We start from the raw sequence: 22388 nt of genomic DNA, 5'->3' as shown, positions 1-22388 counted from the left end.
TCAAATGGCCTGCTCTGATGATGATGCAAACTCTTTCAGGATTGCTAGTTGACTGGAACTAAAGATAAGACCTGACTGCAATCCCCCAATGTGCTCTTTACAAAACTAGTGTTAATTTTCATCAAAGTGCTGGGCTTATTTATTATAGTGGCAAGGTTGAAGGTTTTACTAAGAGAACTTTCGACCATTTCTATTAAAGCATTTCTATGGGAACTGGACGTCTGTTTGCTCAAAGTAATTATCAGTTTAAGCAGTGGGGGGGGAAAAAAAAGACAATATGAAGTCAATGAAGATGAATAATTGAAAACATTTCTACTTCAATGTGAATTTAGCAAACTCTGTCATTTTAAACTGCCCGTCGCGAGTGGTGGCACAGGGGCTTTAGCTTTCAACACTTTTAGCTCATATACAGCCTCAGAGCTTAATCCTATTTTTGTCCAGAGTGTAGCTTTTATAACAGTATTATTCTGAAATCTTCAAATTAATCACAGCCCATATTGTAGCTTCCCAGAGCTGCAGTCAGCCTGGGTAACTATATGTGACAGGTGTTATAGGTAATCCTGGCTTAAAAGGCACAACAGGTAGGAATCAAACTTGAACACAGTTTCTTTTTTAAACATAGGGATGCTTCCCAAAACTGCTGCCCAGCAGTATTTTGTTGGATAAAACAAAATTGCAAGGTAGTCACCTATAAAATGCTATTTAAATACTTAAAGTCAGTTCCCCTTTTAATCAGTTGCTGCTTGACTCTTTATTTATTTGGGGGGGAGGAAAGGCAGACTCCTTTTCTAGAAATGGAAGTAAAACTGCAAGGGAATATTTCTGCCATCAGGTTTTCCCATGGCGTATTTCAAACATTAATAATAAGCAAATGCAGAAAAAAACAAACAAACAAAATCCAAAACAAATACACAGTTTGGTTCCATGAAATCCTAGTAGCACATTATTTACTTCACAGGGCTATAAGATGAAGCAACAAAAGCTGTAGCACTTAGGAAGGGATTTAACAGAGAAAAATAGTGAGGGACTGAGCAAAACATGTACTGAAATACTCTGACTTGTTTGCTCTTTCAAAAACTAAAGTTGTTGCTGCAGCCGGAGAGCAGGGGATGAACAAAAAAAAAAAAGAAAAAAGCTTTAAAAATAATAAGTGAAAACCATCAAAATTGCAAAAATTTAAATAAAGTCCAGGTAGAGACGATGGATTTCAAGTCCCTTTTCATCCAGAGCTTCGTGTGCCCAGGTGTGCCGGGGAGCCTGAGTCTCAGCACGGTTCCCAGCTGAAGACGGGGGAAAGTTAACCTGAAAGTTGTGGACCACGTCTGGGGGGAAGCGAACACCCCTGAAATCCTCTGCCATGTGTGTCTCTCTCCTCTTCTGTCTGGCGTGCTGCCGTGTCCCTTTTCAGGGTGGTGTTGTCATGCTGAGATCTCATTGCGTGTGAGGGGCTTTATTTGTGGGGCAAAACGCTGCGGTTTGGGGAAGCTCTGACTCGCAGAGTGGCAGAGCAGTGTGTTTTAAATGGGTTGAACTGAAGGAGCTTTGCCCAAAAGGAGCAGAAGGGGAAGCAACAGTGAAAATCGAGACGCTGCTCCAAGAAGTAGCACCTAAAAGGCTGCTACCGAAATTAAAGCAGCTTTGTGGCAGGAAAAAATGGCTTGGATTACCAGTAATTTTGGCTGCTAACTCCACTTCTAATCTGTGTACACCTGGAAAATTATTTCCTTAGCAACGGTGGAAGGGAAAGGACACATTTAAAAGAAAAGAAAATGAGGAAGGAAAGGAAGAAGAACCAGGAAAAGAAAGAGAAAAATGGGGAAAAACAGAAACTCCCGGGAAGTTTCCGCAGTGCCCTGCCCGGCGGGTGCTCCGGGAAGGGCTTTGGTGGCACCGCAGCAGCTCCCCCGCTGCCTGCAGGACCGGCCGTGCGTGCTCGCTGCTCGCAGTGCCTGCACACACGTGTCGCCGTGGGTTTTCCTGCGTGCTGCTTTTCCTGTGGCTCGCTCGTGGGCCCGTGTGCCCAGGCAGACGGCGAGGAGGGCGCGATAAAAGCGGTTACACATTCCTGCTTTTCTGCCGCTCTTCCAACCTTTATTGCATGATGATGCATCTAATTTTTAATTTGTAAATACAAGGCTGAATTCCCTCTAGCACCACTTGCTTTCATAAAGCTTCTGAGCAGTTTGCTGTCTTGAATAAATTTGGCTTTGGAGGGGGGTCAGGGGGATTTGAACCACCGCATTCTTGCGGGGTTTGTGAAGATTCACATGGTAACCGGTGGGGAGCATTGTTCGGGTTATCTGAATAAGCACCAGCCATGTGAGTTTTAACATGATCGCCCAGGGCAATGGAGAGCGCGGGGGGGGGGTGGGGGAGAAAGCCAAAAGGACTGCACCCTCTCTCCCCTTCGCCTTCGGGAAGCGCGCCCGGGGAGGAGGACACGGCCGGGCCGGTGGCGATGGCTTCTCCCGGTGGTTGTTTTTGTTTTTTTTTTTCTTTTTTTTTTTGGAGCTGGTGTCCTCTTTCCCTCCCGCTCCTCAATTGTCCTGCTATCTCCCTCATAATCTACTGCTCCTGCTTTTCATTGTTTACCTTCTTAATGAGGGAGGCGGGGAAGGCTGGGGCTTGACTGACAGCGACAAGCCCTCACGGTCTGGCTGGAGAGCCGGAGGCTGCGGGCGGCCCCGGGGGGCTGCGCCGGGCTGGGCCGGGCTCCGGCGGGCCGCGGCCAGAGGAATCCCTTTGGGAATAGCGAGGCGGCCCGCCCGCCGCTGGCTACCAGCGCCGGGGGTGGAGGGGCCCCGCGATATTCTGTAGCAAGTGTATTTTTACTTCAAAGTGGGAAATGCTAATTAAGCGATACCTGCCTTTAAAGTTACTGCGGAGCATATGGTGCGCAGTGTGAGATTCCTCCAGCCGCTGAGAGCGGGCGAGGAGTGCGCAGAGAGGAGCCTGGCTGCGGGAAGCGGGCATTCCTCCGGGAGGGCAAACCTGGCAGTGGCCATGCCCGCCAGCAGGCACAGGCGTGGGGAAAACAAAACAAAACAAATTCTACACTAAAAAGAAAAAAAAAAAGGAAAGAAACCCCCACACAAACGACCCCCAAATCATTGCTGAACTCCCCGAAACCAAGGTGGGCGAAACGCCGCCGGGCTGCGCTTGTCCCCGCGATAGCCTCGCTGGGGAGAGAGGCCGGGGCCGGGTCGGGCTGTGCCAGGCTGTATTGGGCTGTGCCGGGCCGGGTCGGGCTGTGCCAGGCTGTATTGGGCTGTGCCGGGCCGGGCTGTGCCAGGCTGCGTTGGGCTGTGCCGAGCCGGGCCGGGCCGGGCCGCAGCGGGCGCGGTTCCGGCCGGGTTGGCTGTGCCGGGCGCTGGCGGCCGCGGCTCTCACCGCTGCTCTTGTTGTGCTTCTCCCGCAGACTGGCAGAAGACCGAGGCGCAGAAGAGGCGAGAGCAGCTCTTGCTGGACGAACTCGTTATTCTCGTTAACAAACGGGACGCGCTGGTCAGGGACCTGGACGCCCAGGAGAAGCAGTGAGTCGGGCAAAGGGGGGGGGGTCCCCCCCGAGTCACCACGGTCCCCACGGAAAGTTTGGTCCACGTCCGCGGGCGCCGTGGCCGTGGGGGAACTCGGCGTGGCCTCGGAGGCGAGCGGGGCCGGTGCGCATCCCGCGCAGTCCCTCACCGCGCCTCCCGCCGCCTCTTTCCGCAGGGCCGAGGAAGAGGACGAGCATTTGGAGAGGACCCTCGAGCAAAACAAAGGCAAGATGGCCAAGAAGGAAGAGAAATGCGTTCTCCAGTGAGCGGCCTTCCCGCGGCGGCAACGAAATCGCAGCGCGGCTTTCTTATGTTTTTAAAATGCCGACATGAGACTGGGAAAAAAAAAAAAAAAAAGAAAAAGATGTTTTGAAAAAAAAAGATTAAACTTTTTTCCATTTTCTTAGGCCAGATCTAGGCTGCGCCAGGCCCCACTCCGTTGTTTTTTGTTTTCCATTCAAGCGAACTCGCGTTGTCCCATGATTTCCGTGTGGGCTCAGCTCTCCTGCCGAAAGCGTTGGAAATGGAATCGCCGAGACCCCTGGCGTGCGGGCGATGCCGGAGATGGGCGGAAGGAGGAGAAGAAATAGTCTGTCCTGGTTTCTGTAGCTGGAGGAGGGCTGAGTTTTGAAATAAAAATGTTTTTGTCGTAATAGGATTAGAGAGGGGGATATAGGAAAAAAAAAAATTCATTGGGAATGGTTTCATCTAGTCCTGCCATATGTAATACTTAATAAGCTACCTACATTTTATAGTTAGGTCAGATCCACCCCAGTTATTATTAAAAATGTGCTGTATTTACCAGTGGTTTATTACACCAGTTTTACATTTCCCCGGGAGGAGAGCCGAGCTGCTCTGGTTTACTCGGGGGCCTTCTCCCCCAGAGCTGGCACAAAACCCTGGGAGCGGCTGCGAGCGGAGCGGGGCAGCCCGGGGCAGAGACCGGCCCGGCCCGGGACAGCGCGGCACTTCCCACCCGCGTCCCCCCGCGGACCGAACCGGACCGCGCCGCCCGCTCCGCGTTATTTATTGCGCCCGGCCGCGTTCCCCACCGCACCCCGCCCCGTCCGTGTGCCCCCAAGCGTGTCCCGCGCTCGCATCGTCCCTTCGTGGAGCTCGTCTCGTTTATTTATTACAACACCGAGTCATATATAAAATTTTCAATAAAACCCGAATCTTTCTTACCGTAACTGCCGCTTTTCTCTTTACCTGGGAAACTCCCTTCACCCCTCCCGCCCGCGGTCGGCCGGCGAGGGGGCTTGGGGGGCGGGAAGGGACCGATCCCGGCCGGGGGCGGAGGGGGGGGCAGCGGGGCTCCGCGCCCCGAGCCGCCCCGGCCGCCGGCGCTTCGCCAGCGCAACGAAACCCACCGGACGGAAAAGTTTTTCGTTTGATTTTAATAAAATGCAGCTCGGGGAGGGGGAGGTAAAACTTTTCCCCGGGGGGCCGATGCCGCCCGCCGGCGGCGTGGGGGATGCGCGGCCAGAGCCCGGCTGCGGGCGCGCAAGGAACGCACCCGCGGGGAGCGGAGCTGGCGGAAGGAGCCCGAACCCTGCGGGGTTGCGGCTGCCGCTCCACGAGGAACCCCAACAGCGCCGGCGGCTCCAGGTGCAGCTGCGGCCCGCGGCCCGCTCCGCCCTCCCGCTCTCACCAGAAAAAGTCCCCCGTGGAGGAGAGAAGCGCCCGGTTTTGTGCGAGCGGCCGCCGGTGCCGCGGGATGTACCGGCCTGGGAAACTGGGGGCTGCCCCGGGGCCCGTAGGTGGGTTTGGCCCCATGCAAAGTTTCGGAAGATGCGCGGAGCACCCCCGCACCGGGGGGGGGGCTGGGGCAGCAGGCTCCGCCGTGCTCTTCTGCCCTCCCGTAAAAATACAGCGGCTGGGGACGGGAGGAAGCGCGCTCCGAGGGCTCCGCGGCTGCGGAGCGCGGCGGAGGCTCGGGAGGGGAGAGGCGCCAAAGCCCGCGGCGCTGCCTGCCCAGCCGGGCACCGGGAGCTGCTGAGCCCCGAAGCGTGGGTCTGTCCCTGGGGCGAGGGGGGCCGCGGGCGGGCATCCTCCTCGCCTAGGGGGGCCGGTGTTTGCCTAGCTTTTAAAGCGAAAAAAGTAACTCAGTCGCTAGACCGAGGGAAAAATAAGTGTGTGTGTCCCCCGTCTTTCGCCCCCAGCCCGGCAAACCGGCCGCAGGAGGCCCCCGCCCCGCAGCCGGACCGAACTGCCCCTGCCCTTCGCCGGGGCCGGGGTCGCGCAGCCCAGCCCCCTGCCCACCCGCAGGTCCCGCCCTGCCGCCGACCTTACCTGGGCGCAGCGGGGAGGGCGCCAGCTCCGTCCGGCGGAGGGAACGGGGGATCGGAGTCGCCGATCGGGACCGTCACCTCGGGGGGGGTGGCGAGCCCCGCGCCCGCCCTGCCCGCAGCCCCCGGCCGAGCCTGCGGGGAGGCGTCTGCAATTGGGGATTGGGCAACCGCGGGAGTTGCGGGAGGCTTGGGGGGGCATAGATACCCCCTGGTGTGTGTGCGGGGGAAAAGCCTCGGGGGGGCCTGCTGCCCGCCAGGACCGGGGCTGCCCGGCGGGGCGAAGTGATGGGAAGGCGGCGGGGGCGGGGGGGAGCGCAGCCCGAGCCAGGAACTGCCCCGGCAGGACCGGGGCAAAACGGGGCAGAGGGGCTGGAAGGGGGGAGAACTGCCCCCGCAAACTCTTCCTCCTCCCTCCTCCTCCCTTTGCTTTTTTGTGAATGGGCCGCGGCGCCTTTGTTACGGGGAGAAGTGCCCGTGTCGCTGACTTTTGCGGGAGAGCAGAGGGGCTTGCTAACCTCCTTCGCTCTGCTCATCGGCTCCCTCCTGCCCGGCTTAGACGGTTCCCTCCTCGCACAGGAAAAAAAGATTTGAAAAGAAGGGGGAAAAAAACCCTCCAACAACAACAAAATAAAATGGGGGGGAAAGTCTTCCCCCCGGGAGACCGCGCTCCGATCGGGGCCGGCGGGCAGCGCCTTTGAACATTAGCTCGCTTTCAGCTCCACTGCAATTAGAGGGAGTTGATTTGGGGAGACCAACAAAAGCTGCCCACCGGAGCCTCTTTAGAGGTCCGGGGCCGCTCCGCCGCCTGCGCGGCCGCCGCGCCCCGACCCCGCCGCCTCGAGCAAGGAGTGGGGCCCCGCGGAGCGGTGCGGAGGGCCCCGTGTCTTCTCGTCCCTCTCCCCGCCGCTCCCGTGCGGTCCCCGCCCGCTCGCCCCCCGCGGAGCCCCCAAATTCGGGACACGCGGGGAAAGGTGCGGTCGCAGTAGTTTTATTGGGATTTCAAAGCACAAAGTTTGGGAGAGCCTGCGGGCATCGGGATGGGGGGGCCGCGACACCGCCTCCCCTCCCCAGGAGCGCCCTCCGTGCCGGCGAAGGCGGCGGCCGAAACTTTTTCTGCGATCTCCTCGGGCGGCAGGGACGCGGAGGGCGGCGCGGAGCGGTGTGGGGGGCTTCCCCGAGGGAGGGGGCAGAGCTGCGCGGGCGCGGAGCGGCCCCCCTCTGTTCCGCACTTCTCCAACAGTTCCCACCACCCGCCCTCTCCGCGGAAGTTGCGCGGGGCCCTGCCCGCCCGCCCCCTGCACCCGTCGCTCGGCCGGCCGGCTCTCCGCGGCGCCGGGGTCGGTGCGCGGGGGAGCGCGGAGCGGCGCGGGGCGGTGCGGACGAGCCGTCGCCCCGCGCTGCCATTGCCCGGGCGGCTGTCAGTCAGGCGGGGAGCGGCCGGGGATTGGCGCCGGGCTGGTTACGCAGTTGCTTTGCGCGCACATACAAGGGTAGGGCCGGGGGTAGGTGATCAATCCTCATCAGGGCCGCGGCTCCATCGCCCCGACAGCGCGGGCCGCCGGCAAGGTAACGCGGGGCACCCCGACAAGTCGGGGGTGCGCGGCTCGGCTTCGGGCAGCGCCCCCCCGGCCCCCCTCCCCAGCCCGCCTCTCACCTGCCTGCCCCCCTCCCTCCTCCCCCCGCCGCGCCCCCTCCGCGCCCCCCGCCCGCTCCGCCCCGCGCTGCCCCGCGCAGCCCCCGCCGCGGCCGTCGGGCGGGCGCTCAGTCGCTCCGCAGGTGGCCGCGCAGGTGAGGCGGGCGGGGGCGGTGGGCACCGCGCTCACCGACGGGGCGGGCGGCGGCGCCGGGACGGAGCGTAGCGGGCCCGCGGCGCCGTGGGCAGGGGTGGTGAGCACGGCCGGGCCGGGGCTGCCTCGGGATTTTCCTCTTTTCTCTCTTCTCTTTTTCACTTTTATTTCCCCCGTCTTCCCCACTCTCTCCTCCCGGGACGGGCCCGCTCCGCCGCGTCCCCGACAAAGTTATGCAACGCCGGGTCCCGGCGCCGCCACCCGACCTGCGCCCGGCCCCGGCCTACCGGGGGGCACCGCGAACCCCCGCCCGGCATCCACCTCCCCTCGGGCCGGGTGCCCCCGTTCACCCTCGGCAGCGGGGGCTGCCCCCGGGGCTCGACGGGACCGCCCGGGGTCTCTCCGCTGCTTCCTCCCCTCCGCGTTTATCTGCGGCGTTTTGCCACCGAGCCCGGGCGCTGCCGGGTCTCTCGTGTGCGCGTCCCCCCCCGCCGGCCCTGCCGAGCCCCCGGGCGGGCCCCGCCGCCGTCCCGTCCCGGCTGCCGGCCCCGTCGCCCGCTCGGCTGCCGGAGCGCTCTTTTCCTTTTCCCCTTTTTAACTCTTATCCATTTCTAATTAAAACGTCCCCGTCTGCTCGCTTTTAAATTAATTATACTTCCCTCGTCTGATACCTCCTTTTGATTCCTAATCCAATTATCTTTTTAAATAATTGCTTTATCTCTCCCGATCGCCGGGCACTGTTGCCTCTCGGCACTTGCGCGCGACTCGCTTTCGTTTAAAATAAAATAATAATAAAATTAACAAGCGGAAGCCGCCCGCGCGGAGCCCCCGCGCCGGGTGGGCGCAGCCCCGCGGGAGCCCCCGGCAGGACTCGGGCGGCCGAAGCCTCACCCGCTTTCTCTCCACTCTCTCCCCAGGCGCTCCGGCCTCGCCTCTGCGCGGGGAAGAAGTCCGCCTGTTTCTCGATCCTCGTCGCTATTTTAATTTTTTTTTTTTTTTGCTTCGTTTTTATTTTTCTCTCACTTCACCTGCAATCTCTCGAGGACCTCGCGGCGGTGACGGCGGGACGGAACGGAAAAAACTCCTTTCATACCGACTTTGTGCTCCGTTTTTTAATTGTCGTTGGCTTTAAATTTTTTTTGCCTCTTGTTTGGGGTGTTTTCGGGGGCTCTTTTTGTCAGGTTTTTTTCCCTTTTCATATCCCCCTTCCCCGCCCCATAGATTTGGTTTGATTTTGATTTTTTTTTTCTGCGGGACTTTGGAGGAAACTGCCCGGCTTCTAGCATGATGTCTTACCTCAAACAGCCCCCTTACGGCATGAATGGGCTGGGGCTGACGGGCCCCACCATGGACCTGCTGCATCCCTCCGTGGGGTATCCGGGTGAGTGCCGCGCACCGCGGCCCCCCAGTCCCACCATCCTCCAGCAAGCGGAGGGGAAAAAGTTCCATCCCGTGTGGGTTTGGAAGAGCTGGTGGGGCCGTACGGTTTAGGGTGGGCTGTGGGCTGGGTTCCCCCGGTTTGTCTGCACCCCTGCCTGGGGAGATTGGGGTCTAGATGAATTTTCCCCCCTGTTCCCGGGGTTTCTTCGTTTTCGCAGGGATTTTTAAGGATAAAGAAGTTTCAAAGTGAACAACAAAAAAGAGTAATTTATTTCAGCACAACGAAATCTCCCCGTAGCTCCCGCTAGAGCCAGGCCTGACCCTTCCCCAGTACTGTGCCCCTTGCCCTGCCCGCAGCGGGATGGGGTCCGGCAGCCGGGGTGTGGGGGACACTGCCGCTCTTTGGGGTCTGCAGCGGGGGTGCGCCTCAGGCCCCTGCCCCACGGACACCGGGGCTCCCCCCGTGCTGGGGCGTGCGGGAGGTGCGTGGGGGCCCAGCGTGACCGCTGTGGTGGTGCTCATCCCGCAGCCACCCCGCGGAAGCAGCGGCGGGAGCGCACCACCTTCACCCGCTCGCAGCTGGACGTGCTGGAGGCACTCTTTGCCAAGACCCGCTACCCTGACATCTTCATGCGGGAGGAAGTCGCCCTGAAGATCAACCTGCCCGAATCCCGAGTCCAGGTACTGGACCTGCGTGGGGGAATCCTGCACCGCTGTGGGACGAGGGGATGCAGGGCCACCCCAGCTCAGCTGGCACCGCTCAGACCGGGTGCTCCATCCACACTCATCCCTGTTTCCTTGGGACAGGGATGCGTGTGGCCTCCCATCCACTTCTCTGTCCCACTGTGGGGATATTCAGCTGAAGAGGGAGCATTTGTTTTTATTTTTTTATCCTCTTGTATTAATTTTATTTTTGTTAATACCTTTCTGTCACCCTCCACCTGCTCCAGGGCATAGCAGCCCTGGGTGTTTCTCAGACGTATTCCCTCTGGTGGGCACTGCTCCCTGGATACCCAAAGGGGTGGCATATGCAGGCAGCGCCCAACGCAGGCTCTGTCCCCCAAATTTTGTCGCTGTGCCAGGGATGTGCACGAGCTGGGACACCACAGCCTTTGACCCCAGTCATCCTTGCTTTTGGCAGGTTATGGGGTGGCTGGGTTGCCAGGCAGGGGTAGGATTATATTTGGGGGTGCAAGGGGTGCGCAGTGTTAGTGGCTGGGCGTGGGTACTGGGAGAACTGCGTGAGGGTGGTTGGGTGCTCGCAGGCTGCAGAGCCCCTTCTGGGGCTGCCTGGGCCCCTGCTCACCCCGCCACGCTCCTTCCTCCCCTGCACCCCGTTTTCTCCCTGCAGGTCTGGTTCAAGAACCGCCGCGCCAAGTGCCGGCAGCAGCAGCAGAGCGGCGGCGGGGCCAAGAGCCGTCCGGCCAAGAAGAAATCGTCGCCCGCTCGGGAGAGCTCGGGTTCGGAGAGCAGCGGGCAGTTCACGCCGCCGGCAGCGGCCTCCAGCTCCGCCTCGTCTTCCTCCTCCAGCTCGGCCTCCTCAGCCCCGGTGGGCGCCCCGGCCTCTCTCAGCACCCCGGCGTCATCCATCTGGAGCCCGGCTTCCATCTCTCCCGGCGCGGCGCCGGCGGGGGTGACGGTGCCCGAGCCGCTGCCGCCGGCCGCCGCCTCCTGCATGCAGCGGGCCGGCCCCGCCGCCTCGGCCGCCTCCGCCTCCTACCCCGTGTCCTACAGCCAGGGCGGGGGGTACGGCCAGGGCTACCCTGCGCCGCCCTCTTCGTCCTATTTCGGGGGCGTGGATTGCAGCTCCTACCTGGCGCCCATGCATTCCCACCACCATCCCCACCAGCTCAGCCCCATGGGGCCCTCCTCGGTGCCGGGCCACCACCACCACCACCCGCTGAGCCAGAGCTCGGGCCACCACCACCATCACCACCACCACCACCACCACCAAGGTTACGGCGGCACAGGGCTGCCCTTCAACTCCTCCGACTGCCTGGACTACAAGGAGCCCGCCGCTGCCGCTGCTGCCTCCTGGAAGCTCAACTTCAACTCCCCCGACTGCCTTGACTACAAGGACCAGGCGTCCTGGCGCTTCCAGGTCTTGTGAGGGGCCGATCACCATCCCCACAAGCTGCCACTGACCCCACACCCGGGGACTCCCCACCGCCTCCTGGGCAGGACTCTGGTTCTTCCTTCTCCTCCTTCTCCCTCTTCGTTAGCAGTGGCGATGCCCTGGGGAGGTCCTGCCGCCCCCATCTCTACTGACTGATATTTATTTGCTTCCTGCACCACTCCACCAGGTTTATTATAATTATTATTTTTTTAAACGCAACAGAAGAGGAGTTTAAAAAAAAAATTAAAAAGCCTAGCGTGTCCCCTGCTGCCCCCTGGGTAGAGGCGCAGGCTGGCTCCTGCCCTGCCAGTGCCCCCCAGCTTTGTGCGGGGACCCTCAGCCCCTGCGGGTGCGGAAGCCCCGGCTTGCCAGTCCTGTACAGCCTCTTGCCGTGGGGAGCGGCAGGAATGATGTAAATACTCGGTCCGTTCCAGTGACCACGATTATTTTTAGTTGATGCTGTTGGGTTGGCATTTATCTAGAGTTTAACATGGAACAGAACGTAAAAGAAAAAAAAAAAATCTTTTTTTAATTTCGATTTTCTTCCCTAAGAAATGAATCTTTCCCTGTCTCATGTCCTCCGTCCATCCTCGAGGGCTCTGCACAGGCTTGGCTGTGCCGTCCTGGGGCTGAGAGTGAGGGGGAAGGCAGCAGTCATGGGAGGTGCCCAGAAGGGAGGCAAAGGGGGAGGGAAAGGCTGCCCAGCTGATCCGCAACCTGCAGACCAAAAAACCCAAAACTTTTGGAAAAAAAATAATAAAAGGAAAGAAAAAAAAGAAAGCTGCAAAAAAAGTTTTGGTTTATTTTTTGGGGGGAGGGTTGCAGGGATAAGCAGCTCTGGCTTGGGGCTGGGGAGGGGGGGGCGCACGGCTTTTCGGAGTGTGTTTTTTGGTTTGGTTTTCGTTTTGGTTGTTTCGAGCCCCTTGTGTCGGTCGGTGCATTGTGGCGGGTCGGGGCTGCAGCCCCGCGTTCCTGCTTCCCCCGCCTGGGCTGGCGCTTCCCGGCAGCTTTGCCCCGCCGCGGGGACAGGGACAGTGTCCGTGTGACTTTTGATGCCGTAACCCCTTCAACTGTAAGGCAACCCCCCTCCTTTCTTCCCGCCCACCCCAATAAAATCTAAACTAATAAATGTAGTGGTGTTCTGTTCTCCTTCCTCCCTCCCGCCTCCTCTTCCTCATAAAACTGCCCTGGGGGGGAATGAGGAGCTGGGAAATATTTCTTGGGGGGGTCCCAGCAGGATGGGGATGTGTGTGATGAGTTTGCGAGTGCTCTGGAGGGGGGACCCACTGCCGCTTCTGCAGGTACGGGCTGGGGACCCACTCTTACATTAATTGACGCTTAATTGGTTACTGATTTTTGGTGCCCCGTGGTGCCGGTGGGACTCACGGGACTGGCAAACGCTGCCCGAACCAGCAATTTACCCCCAGGATCGGTGGGGCAGCCCCCAAACTCGGGACCCACGGGCGAGCCTGAGTGCCGGTGGCGGGGAGTGAGGGACACTCGGACATCCAGCCGGACCTCTGTCCCACTGTGTAGGTTCCGCACCTGCGCTTCCAGCCCTGGCTCCCGGCTGTACCACCCTCAGCCGCTGCCGGCTGCGGTCCAGCCAGCGAAGACAGACAGATGAGTTTTTCTCGTGACAATCTCACCCTCTTTTCCGCCCCCCCCCCCCCCCCCCCCCCCAGACCTTCCCTTCAGTTGTTGGAAGCTGCCTGTCGGAGCTGGGGCTGTTCCTACTTGCACAGGACCGGGGATGCGTGGACCCGCGGGGCCACTGCTCCCCTGCTTGGGCCATTGATGCGCTGTTCGGGGAGCATCCCCAAATTCCCATCCTCCTCCCTGCAGTAGTGCCCACTGTATCTGGAAGCTCCAGGGCTATGCCGCGTATCCCCACCCCTGGTGTCCCCAGGCGGCCCCGGGCAGTGGGGACCGCGGTGGGGTGAGAGGTTTCAATTCTCCACGCTTTGGGGAGGGTTTCACATCTCCCCTCCCGCACCACCTGCCCCGCTTCCCCGCTCCAGCATCCTGGCGGAGAGCGAACGGGGCTGGCACTGTGATGATGCGGCTGCGGTGGGAAAACAGTGGGATCAGCCTCAGGAGCCACCCGCATCCTTCCAGGGTCGTGGCCATGGCAGAGCCCCGAGGCGGGGGGAGGCCTCCCGCACTCCCCGGTGCAACAGGGAGCTATGGGAGGGGGCGAGTGACTGAGTCAATGTTAGGGGATTTTTCTTTAAGTGGTTCTTTTCCTTGTTGTCTCCTTCTGTGCATATATATAGATAGAAGGTATGTCAGTATTTTTAAAAAATGCATCTATACTTATAAAATAATTGTTCTCTTCTGCAGTCACCAAAGTGTGGCTTTATAGGCAGTTTGAGTGAGGGCCATGTGTGCTGGGTCCAGGTGCACCGGTCTATGCATCCCCAAGCCCTTCCTTTAAAGGGGAAAAAGTTATCACAGCCCTCCTGGGGCTGGAAAAAAAAAAATCTGTGCTGGCCACAAAATGAACCAGAGTTGCCTTCCCAGATTTAGTGACCAAAGGAGAGATAAGATCCAGCAGGTGTGTGACACACAATCCCCCAGACACACACCTTTTGTCTTTAAACAAAAATGATGCACACTTCCACTATAACTCGGTAAATCAGCGATGCTGAGAGACACAGCCAAGAGGGGAGCCTGAATTTTGGTTTTGGTGATGTGGTCCTAAATCTCTTCATCCAGTGCCCCACAGTGGGGCTGGGCCGGGGCTCTGCTTTGGGGTTTAGGACTCCAAGGGATGCTTGTGTCCCCCCAGTTTCCCCCCCGATTTAGGCATCAGCAACACCAGGTGCCACTGATCAGTGGTTTATCCAGCAACTCCCACACTGCAATTTGGGCATTTTCTTTTCCCACTCACACGGACCTGGAGCGTGGTGTTGAAGTTGGCTGCTCAATGCACGTGGCTTTGGAGGCACAGAGGAGACCTGGTCCGGATCACAGCAAATCATGGCTGTGCCCTCAGTTCTTGGCTCCATTTGTTTCAATTTTTTTTCAGTCAGTGCCAGCAGGGTGGGCAAGACTTGACTTCTGCCTGTTGGTGGGCGACCATGGGCTCGGAAGGGTCATGCCTGGGTTTGGGGGGCCCCAGCACCCTCCCTCTTTCGCAAACTTCTCCCACTGTGGGCTTCCTCAAGGCTGGAGCAGGCACTGCCATCCCGAGCATGAGTCATGGCAGGTAAGGTGGCACGGTGCCTGGTGCCCGGCTCCAGGGGCAGGCGCCAGCAGGATTGCCAAGCTTTTTAGGGCAACCCGGTTCTGAGAGAGCTGCCTACTTGGCTCGTGCCTTACCTCTCCAGCAAGAAGGCTGCTGGGCGCACGGCTATCATTATTATTTATTTTAAAATTAAAATCGCACTTGCTGCGGCAGCTCGGAGCTGCGGCCGCAGTGCCGAGGGCTGGGTCACCCGGCTCCAGCCCCGCGCAGCTCCTGCCTCTTGCCCGAGGGCCGGCAGCTGCCTCTGCACGGCAGCGCTGCTCCAAAGGCACCCGGGGGCTCTCCTGCCAGGAACTGAAGGGCCAGGATTTGGGGTGAGCGGGAGGAGGGACAGAGGGGAGAACATTCCCTGGCTTGGGCTGCCCTTAGCTTTTACACTGGTGCTTCCTGGACCTGGAATAATCAATGACCTCTTTGCTGCCATCAGAGCATTTGCTCTGGGTTGTGTCCCTGCTTTGCTGTTGAACCCTTCGTGTGGCAAGGAGCTGGGACAGCTGATGATGGGAACACCCTTAGCGAGCCATGCAGAGGTGGGCAGAGGCTGGACAGGGTTGCTGCTGTCTGGAGGGACCAACTCCTCTTTGGGTGCAAGACATGCTTTGGGAACTCAAACCAAATGGTTTAAATTAAAGCCATTTAAGAGCATGTCTTAAATTATTAAAGATTTGTAACTAAAAATTCTGTTACAAGTTTCAGGAGTCGTGCATGCCCACTAACATGAGTTATTACAGTTATTTTGCAGGCAGCCTTCCTGGCAGGGTGCAGAGAAAACAGGTGATTACAGCTGAATAAGGAACTGCTGGTTTGTGGTTTTCCCTGTGCTGACCTCTGTGCTAGCCAGTCGCTGCTAATTCATACATTTTGAGCAGCAATTAATGCACATAAAATCCCATGTTGGTTCCAAACCTGTTTTGATTTTGTCAGTAAAAAGTCTGCAGGTGAATCTCCCAGCTGAGGAAGCTGCTGTGCTGGAGAGCTCTCCTTTTATGTTGCACTGTTGAGCACAAAATGCTGTGGGGAAGGAGAAGGGTGAAAATGGTCACAGGGCTGAAGCCTAAAGGGAAACATCTGCCTATTTCCAGTTAAATCCCTATTCAACACCTTTTTTTCCTGGACAGACAGGACTTTTCCAAGAAAACCATGTGAGGATATTTTTTAATGAAAACCTGCAATTTTAGGAAACAGCATTCTGGACCTTATGTACATTTCTAGTATCACTTCCTGTATATTTTTTAAGCTGAAATCCTCTTAGCATGCAAAGTAAATAGATTATGATATACTGAAGGATTAAGAATCACTGTCTGGTGTCAGATTAATCCCTCATATAGACCATCACTTGTACTGACAGAAATATGGCTGCAATTCAGCAAAATAGCTGTATGGCAAGGCAGTGTGTCGCAGTCTCTTAGGCAGAACAAGCCCCCTGTCACCGCGGTCCAGCGCCGTGCCCTGTGTTTTCCAGAAATGCAATTTCAATCCGTGGGACATTAAAGGCACACTCCTCTACAAGCTGGGCCGTCACCGTCTCGGCTCTGTGTGGGGAGGCGAGGCAGCAGCTGCTCTGTTTCAAAGCTCTCTTTATTTATTTTTCCCTGTTGAGCGTACAAAACCCTACGGGCTGCAACCCCTTCGCTCCCTTCAAACCACAAACCAAAGCGTCTCCTTCGCATGGAAAGGCACAGATTGGGAGGAAATGCCGAAACGGTGCAACCAAAATCACCCATCAGGCAGCAGGATTTTGACTCATAGGGGAAAATGGATTGTAAATATTTTATTTGGGTAAAAGCAGAATTTTTGTTAATAAAATACTTCTAATGGCTTGTGGGGTTTGTTTTTTTTTTTTACATTGTGCTTTCATTTTCAGTCCATCCTACAGATTTGTTCACCACATAAAACCAACTTCAAGAAGCTTACTGGCTTTGGGTTTCAACCACCCAGTGCTCCCCAAAAAATTCAAGCTTGACCCACACTTGTGCCTATGACAGAGTGCAGAATATCCATGTCCGTACACTCTGCGCTCCATCAGGTGGAGGGAGAAAGGACCCGCGATTATGCTCGTCCCTCTTCACTGCCAGAAAAAAAAAGAGAGAGGGCTGGCACAGGTTACGTTCCCTTCTCAGTGCATTTTCTCTCTGTGGTTAGAGGAGGCAGATTAAAATCTGGACTCCAGTGGAATGATGCTTAAGAGGCTCCGCATCTTTTTTCAAGGCAAAATAATGGTTATTCAACTAAGATGATATATCTAGATATGAAAATGGAGAGCATTCTTTGAAAAATGCTGCCGACTGTGAAAGGCTGCTCTTTCACAGAGGTATCCTGAGTGAAGATCTTATCTGCTGGTATCTCAAAAGACGGTTTTCAGAGCCTTAAGCGGAAATTCAAATCTGCTTCCAAGTGAAGATTGTAAAAACATATAATGCATAGAGAATTACAGACTTTCTCCTGAAAAGCTTATGGGTTCATCCAAGAAACCCCACCAAATTTTTCACCATTGAGTTTGTACAGTAAATGGGGATCTGCAATTACTTGCTTTTTTGACATCTCTGATGAAAATGTCACCAAATTGCCCTCCACAAGCAAACACAGGGCACTTTGTGCATGGACATGTCCATGTGAACTCAGAAATAATTTGGAGGTCTTAAGGGCAGGATATTTTCTAAGCTTGGTGTTTTGTCATCTGCCAGTGGTCAGATCCAGGGCTGGTTGCAAATTGCCAAAGGACTTCCCGTGAACTTCACCACCTCGGTGAGGTTTCCTCTTCTTTACTTTGGCAGCTCAGTCACACCAGCCCAAAGTGCACAATCTGGAGAGACCCGCTGTCTCCAGTGTCCTGCGGGGGAAAGACAAGCAGGATCAGGCAGGCTGCAGGGAGAGGCACTGGGGGATGGAAACACAGGTATCAAAATACCACCCCAACCCAGGGAGAAGAGACAATTGCAGACACTGTCCCAGTTTGGCCTGGGAATGAAGGATGTAGCCCCAAAATGGTGAAGACTGGCTTGTCATTCAAGGTAAGGCACTTCTCATCTGTTTTTAAACAGATGCCCTGCCCCTGCTGTTCCTGGGAAAACCAGGGCCTGCAGCTCCAGGGACCGTGCATGGTGTCCCCAGGGATGTGAGGAGCTGGCACCTGAGTCTCCACCTGCCTTTGAGACCCCTCACCTGGTGCTTGGAAGCTTATTGGCAAAAGCGAAACTTTAGGTTTTTGTTACCTTTTAATTAAAACATACTGTGAACAGCACAAGGCTGGGTTAACGCCAGCGTGTGGCCAGCCAGGTTTTAAAGTGGGGATGGCATTTTGCATTCCTGACACAACGCAAATGCGTGATTTCAGCACAAATCCCTGTCCTGCACTCGGTGCCTGTGCAGGGTGGAAGCCCCAGCCCTGTGGGCCAGAGGACATGGCGATGGGGAGAATGTGTGCCACCAGCAGAGATTATTTCCTAACCCGGGCTAGCGTGCCTGCGAAATGCATGAAATGCTTTGCCTTGGAAAGCGATGTAGTCTAGTGAGTCATTGCTTTCTTTTGAATTACAGATGAGTAGCCAGCCCTTCATGATGCAAAGAAAAAAACTAGGTGTGGAGCTGGAAACAAAGGGAAACGTGTGTTTGTCCTGTCTCAGAGGGCAAAACATGCTGTCTGGCGTGGGAAGAGGGGGTGGGCTTGGCTCCAGGAGGTGGCTGTCAGGGCTGTGTCAGGCTGTAGGAGCACTGGTGAGGGTGGACAGGACTCATGTGAGTGCCTCCCTGTCTCCTTGACTTCAGGAAAGATGAAAAAAAATCTCCTAACTCTTGAAGCTTCAAAAGGAACCTTTACCAGAGCAGCAGCTCCATCTCATGGCATGTGCACTTCACCACAGAGATAGAGATCTCCCTCCAAAACAGCATTCCCTCCACAACCTCCCTACCTAGGACGGAGGGAGTAGTAAAAGTACAACAGCTCCAAACAAGCTCTGTAGGGACATTGAGTTTCCAGCCCATGGCTTGGCTCTTCCCTTGCAGGGAGATGGTGAGAGGTGGCCCTGCCAAAATACAACCCCTTGAAAATCCTCAGAGGTGTTTTGAAGATGATATGAAAGTGTCCCTGATGTCCCACCTGAACCAGTGCTTGTATCCAGACCCCACCAGGTTATTCCAGTGTGGAAACTTGAGGCACAGTTTCACCACTGAGACTTGTGCTTAGTAAGGCACCTCTCTCTTCAAGGAGGTTATGAGCTGCCTTACTTGGAAGCAGCCCTCACGGTGGGGCTGTGTGTATGTGCCTTGGGTTTTGGGTGGCTTTAAGCTTTCTGAGGGCTCTCCTTGCTCTCTAAACAACACTTGTTGGAGGTTTCAAAAAATATGCTTTTTTTTTTTTCAGTAAAGCCCTGAGGAGAATCAGTGGCTGAAGCTAAAGAATGGGTGGCTCTTTTGCTCCTTGGGCTGTGTCAGGGCCTTATGCGGAGGGGTTTCTGCTGGTGGTTGCTCTGGGGATCAGGAGAGTAGGTGGGCAGGCAAATGCAGACTGGAAAAAGACCCCACACCGTGTTTGACCATTAAAAAATTCAAGGCTCTTTGGGTAGGTCCCTGTCTACTTCTGTCAAGGTGCAGAGTCTGGAGTGCATCAGGTGGGTATCTGACCTGGGTTTGTGATTTGTGCCTCTGTCTGGGGAGAGGTGAACAAGAAGCCAGACCTGCAGACCTACCTACTCGCTTTTTTAAAAAATGCTTTTCAAAAAATCCTATTTGCAAACCTCTCTGGTCACACTAAAGCAGACCTGGTGGTGTCGCGTGGGAAGCCTGTGATGTGGCATGAAGCTTGTAGAAGTATTTAATGTTAATCAAAGGCTGAAGAGTGGTAATGACTGGAACCTTCCTCTGATACCTGCATCTTTTCTGATGTATCACCCCGGCAATAAAAGATGCTGTAATAATTTGATGAGAGTTGATTTTCATGGTGCAGGAAGAGGGCTGTCCAGGAACAGGGGCAGCCAGCACTGCAGCACTGCTCTCTATGGTAATGAGCTGCTAGTCCTTCAGAGAAGGAAAACATGAATATCCTGACAGGAGAGCATCTACTTGTGCCCTGGAGAGTTCAGATCGTGGGGCTTTTCATAGTAATGATGTGGTGCCGCTCCAGCAGGCGAAGGGAGGAGCGGTATGGGAAGGCACACCCTGTAATTGAAAAGCCACTAAGTCATCTCGGACCTGCAGGGATAGCAGGATGGAGGCAGTGGTTTGCTCTGTCTCCACAGGTCTGAGGTAGAACAGAGGATCCTTCTACTCTCCTGGAGTGGGAAATACAGAGAAATCTCTTCCCCGCGCTGCTGTATTGCTCCCAGGAGGCTATGCTTTTTCTCCTGGGATTATTCTCAAGGGCATGATGAAGGTGGGAAAGGACAAGAGTGGGAGAGAAGAGAATAAATGAAGGAGCCCCGGGAAATTATTTTAAACACCTGTCTTATTCAGATGAAGACTGCCTGATTCCAGGCTGCAGGAATGACTATGTGGAAGGACATGCCTGTTGCTAGGATCCATAGGCACTACTCCTTTTCACTGGGAACGCCTTGTTTTCCTTGAATAGCATAATACAAAACCATTCTGGCTGATAGGTATTCAGCTGAGTGATAATATATTAAAACTGTCATCTGGCAGCCATAAGGAGCCATTGGCTCCAGCATCTTAAGTTGCCCTGTAGAAGATCAGTCTCTGGTCCAGGAACAAGAGAGAAGTTGAGATTAAAGTTTTCCAAAGGGTCTTGTTTGTACCAAGGTAGGCGACCAGGGTGTTTGGAGCCTTGGTTTCACTGATCCAAGTCGGGGGGCTGCTAAATGGAGACTCTGCACTAACCTACACAGTTGCTCAAGATTATCAAATTCCAGAATAATGCAGACCAGGAGGGACCTCTGGGGCCACCCTGCTCAGAGCAGCAAGGCTGGGCCAGGTCTCAGGCAGCATGGTCCTCCAGGCCACCCTAATCTCCCCTCCAACCTTTCCTGGAAGACAGGACAGAACATGAACACCAAATCCTGGCCACTCCAAGTATTGTGGATGGAATGCTCACTTCTCATTTGCTTCAACCTTGTTGCCTGAGGAGCCATACCCACACAAGCCATGCATAGGGCAAGGAAAGCTGCAGCTTATCCTCATTCCTCCACCATCTGTCTTCATCCCCACCTTTGTGCTCAGCGGTGGGATCCTCTGGCCAGACCAAAACCAGTATGGCAAAGCCACATAGTCTGCATTTGTCCTACTGCCAGCTGAGAACACTTCAGCAGCCCTTGCCCACCATCACCCTCACACCAAGGGGCTGCAGGCAGGACACAGGTGACCTGTGCTAGTGCTGGAGGGACACAGGTGACCCCCATGGTAGTCACAGTCTTGCCCCTGAGCCATTTCTAATGCTTTCCTCCAGAAAACAAATCTTGTTCAACAGCTTGAGCACTGCTTGGCTGTGTGACAGCCAGTTGCTCTGGCAGGTCACTGGGAACAGTTTGTTGCACGATGTCTGTAGTTTCAGGGAGGAGAAGCTTCCTCATAGCTGAGAGAAGCAGCAAGTGAGGAGTTCACATGCTGTGATGCACCTTCAGAAGACAGGCCCATGTCAGATCCATCCCTGCCGAGGCCTCCGTGGCCATTTGCACTTGGAATAGGTCACCTCTGGCTCCAGCCTTTCCCCAATAAACTGGAAAAGGAGGGCAAAGCAAATCCTCCTGCTCACAACTGCAGAGATCTTCCTGCAGAACTGCCTGTGTAAGAAGGGCCGGGTTTTGGGTGTGCTCCCCTTGGGTGGCACCAAGCCCAGTATTGTGCGAGCTCCCGCTGAAGCAACATGCGGGAAGTGGTGTCAGGGGGATGCCAGCCTGGGGAAGCAGGGGGGTGAAAGTGGGACCTTGGGGATGGGCTGTCCATCATGCAGCAGGCTGCTGGTGGTGTCCAGGGGAAGAGCTGCTGATGGTGGGTTTGGGTTGGATTTGGGATGGGTTGAACTAAAGCCACAGGTCGGTCCAGCTAGAAGGATCTGCTCTGATTTGCTGGGTGCTGGCTCCTGTGATAGCACCCAACTGCTGCAAGACTTCCGAATTTCCAGATGCCATTCAAAGTCAGGACAAAATGTTGATGGAAACGTTTTCACAGAAGCATAAAGTTAGTGTTACATGGATGGCTTTTCTTGGTGTGCACTACAGGCTCCCCCTACCCTGCCAGCCATCTTCCTCTGCAGCTCACAGCTGTTGCCTCCCTTCCCTGGGTCCAGAGCAGCTCGGATAGAGGTGCCCCATTTTCCTGTGCATAAGCAGCTCTGCAATGTGTGCTGAAATCAAAACACCTCCTCCCAGGTCACACAGGTCATACTTTGACCCACCAGCTTTTAGCAACAGTGACCACTCAGCTGCAGTAACTTTTTGGAACCAAAGAATGCTTTAACCACTCCCTTGGGTAAGTCCTTAACGATGTAATGGCAAACTTTCTTCTGTGCATCACTCTTGTTATATAGCCTGAATCTTTGGGCTTGTGGATTTCATTGTTATAGTCAGAGATTTCAAATTAACTTCTCAGTTTATTAATTCAACTGCTTATGTGAAGGCAAGGAGGTCTTCCACACAGCTCGGGGAAGGAACAGTTAACTGCTGGCTAACTCAGCTGCAAACCCAGGGATCCCACCAATGTCTTCATGTCATCACTGCTGCTGTGCTTTACTTTACTCTGTGTCCTGAGGCCACCAAAATCATTCAAAGGCCAATGGGGAGATCCTGAGAGACAAGGATTTCCCACCAGTGCGACCCTGACTTGGTGAACTCTGGCACCTGGTCCCCAGGCTCTGCCCATCCTCCACCCAGTGCAAATGCACAGGGGCCTGCAGGAAGCTGCAGAGGTGGGGCCGCTGTGTGTTCTTCCTCAGTGCTTCAGGACTGGTAGAACAGCTCTTAGAGCACAATTTTACTTGGCACAGGCTGGTTTTGTAATGAAAGAAATAAATAAGTGCCATCCTGCTCTGCTGGGAGGTTGAAGTGTTTCCTTTTTTTTTTTTTTAATGATCTGTTTGCACTG

The 22388-nt window shown here is 55.8% G+C and overlaps 3 protein-coding genes across 10 annotated transcripts in view; 2 read left to right on the top strand and 1 right to left on the bottom strand.

Moving 5' to 3' along the window:
* EHBP1 (EH domain binding protein 1) overlaps positions 1–4704 on the top strand; it is a 211231-nt gene extending 206527 nt beyond the window's left edge. For all 8 annotated transcript variants that reach the window (XM_082303308.1, XM_082303307.1, XM_082303306.1 and 5 more), the window contains 2 exons: positions 3419–3533; positions 3712–4704. In XM_082303308.1, the coding sequence (XP_082159434.1) occupies positions 3419–3533; positions 3712–3802 (206 nt within the window). In that variant the 3' untranslated portion in view covers positions 3803–4704. The remainder of the gene's footprint in view (positions 1–3418; positions 3534–3711) is intronic.
* Positions 4705–8898: 4194 nt separating this feature from the next.
* On the top strand, positions 8899–11104 carry OTX1 (orthodenticle homeobox 1; the record flags this gene model as incomplete). The annotated part of the gene is made up of 3 exons (XM_082277051.1): positions 8899–8995; positions 9524–9675; positions 10346–11104. The coding sequence occupies 3 exons, from the start codon at positions 8899–8901 to the stop codon at positions 11102–11104; spliced, it is 1008 nt and encodes a 335-aa protein (XP_082133177.1).
* A 6035-nt stretch (positions 11105–17139) lies between these two features.
* WDPCP (WD repeat containing planar cell polarity effector) overlaps positions 17140–22388 on the bottom strand; it is a gene marked incomplete at both ends in the record, with an annotated part of 101682 nt that continues 96433 nt past the window's right edge. Inside the window, 1 exon segment of the mRNA XM_082276908.1 lies at positions 17140–17190. Within this exon segment, the coding sequence (XP_082133034.1) occupies positions 17140–17190 (51 nt within the window).

This window comes from Coloeus monedula (genome assembly GCF_965178545.1).
Source record: "Coloeus monedula genome assembly, chromosome: 2".
Classification (NCBI taxonomy): Eukaryota; Metazoa; Chordata; class Aves; order Passeriformes; family Corvidae; genus Coloeus; species Coloeus monedula.
The sequence above is the reverse complement of the archived record's forward strand: the minus strand, read 5'-3'. Positions and strand labels throughout refer to the sequence as shown.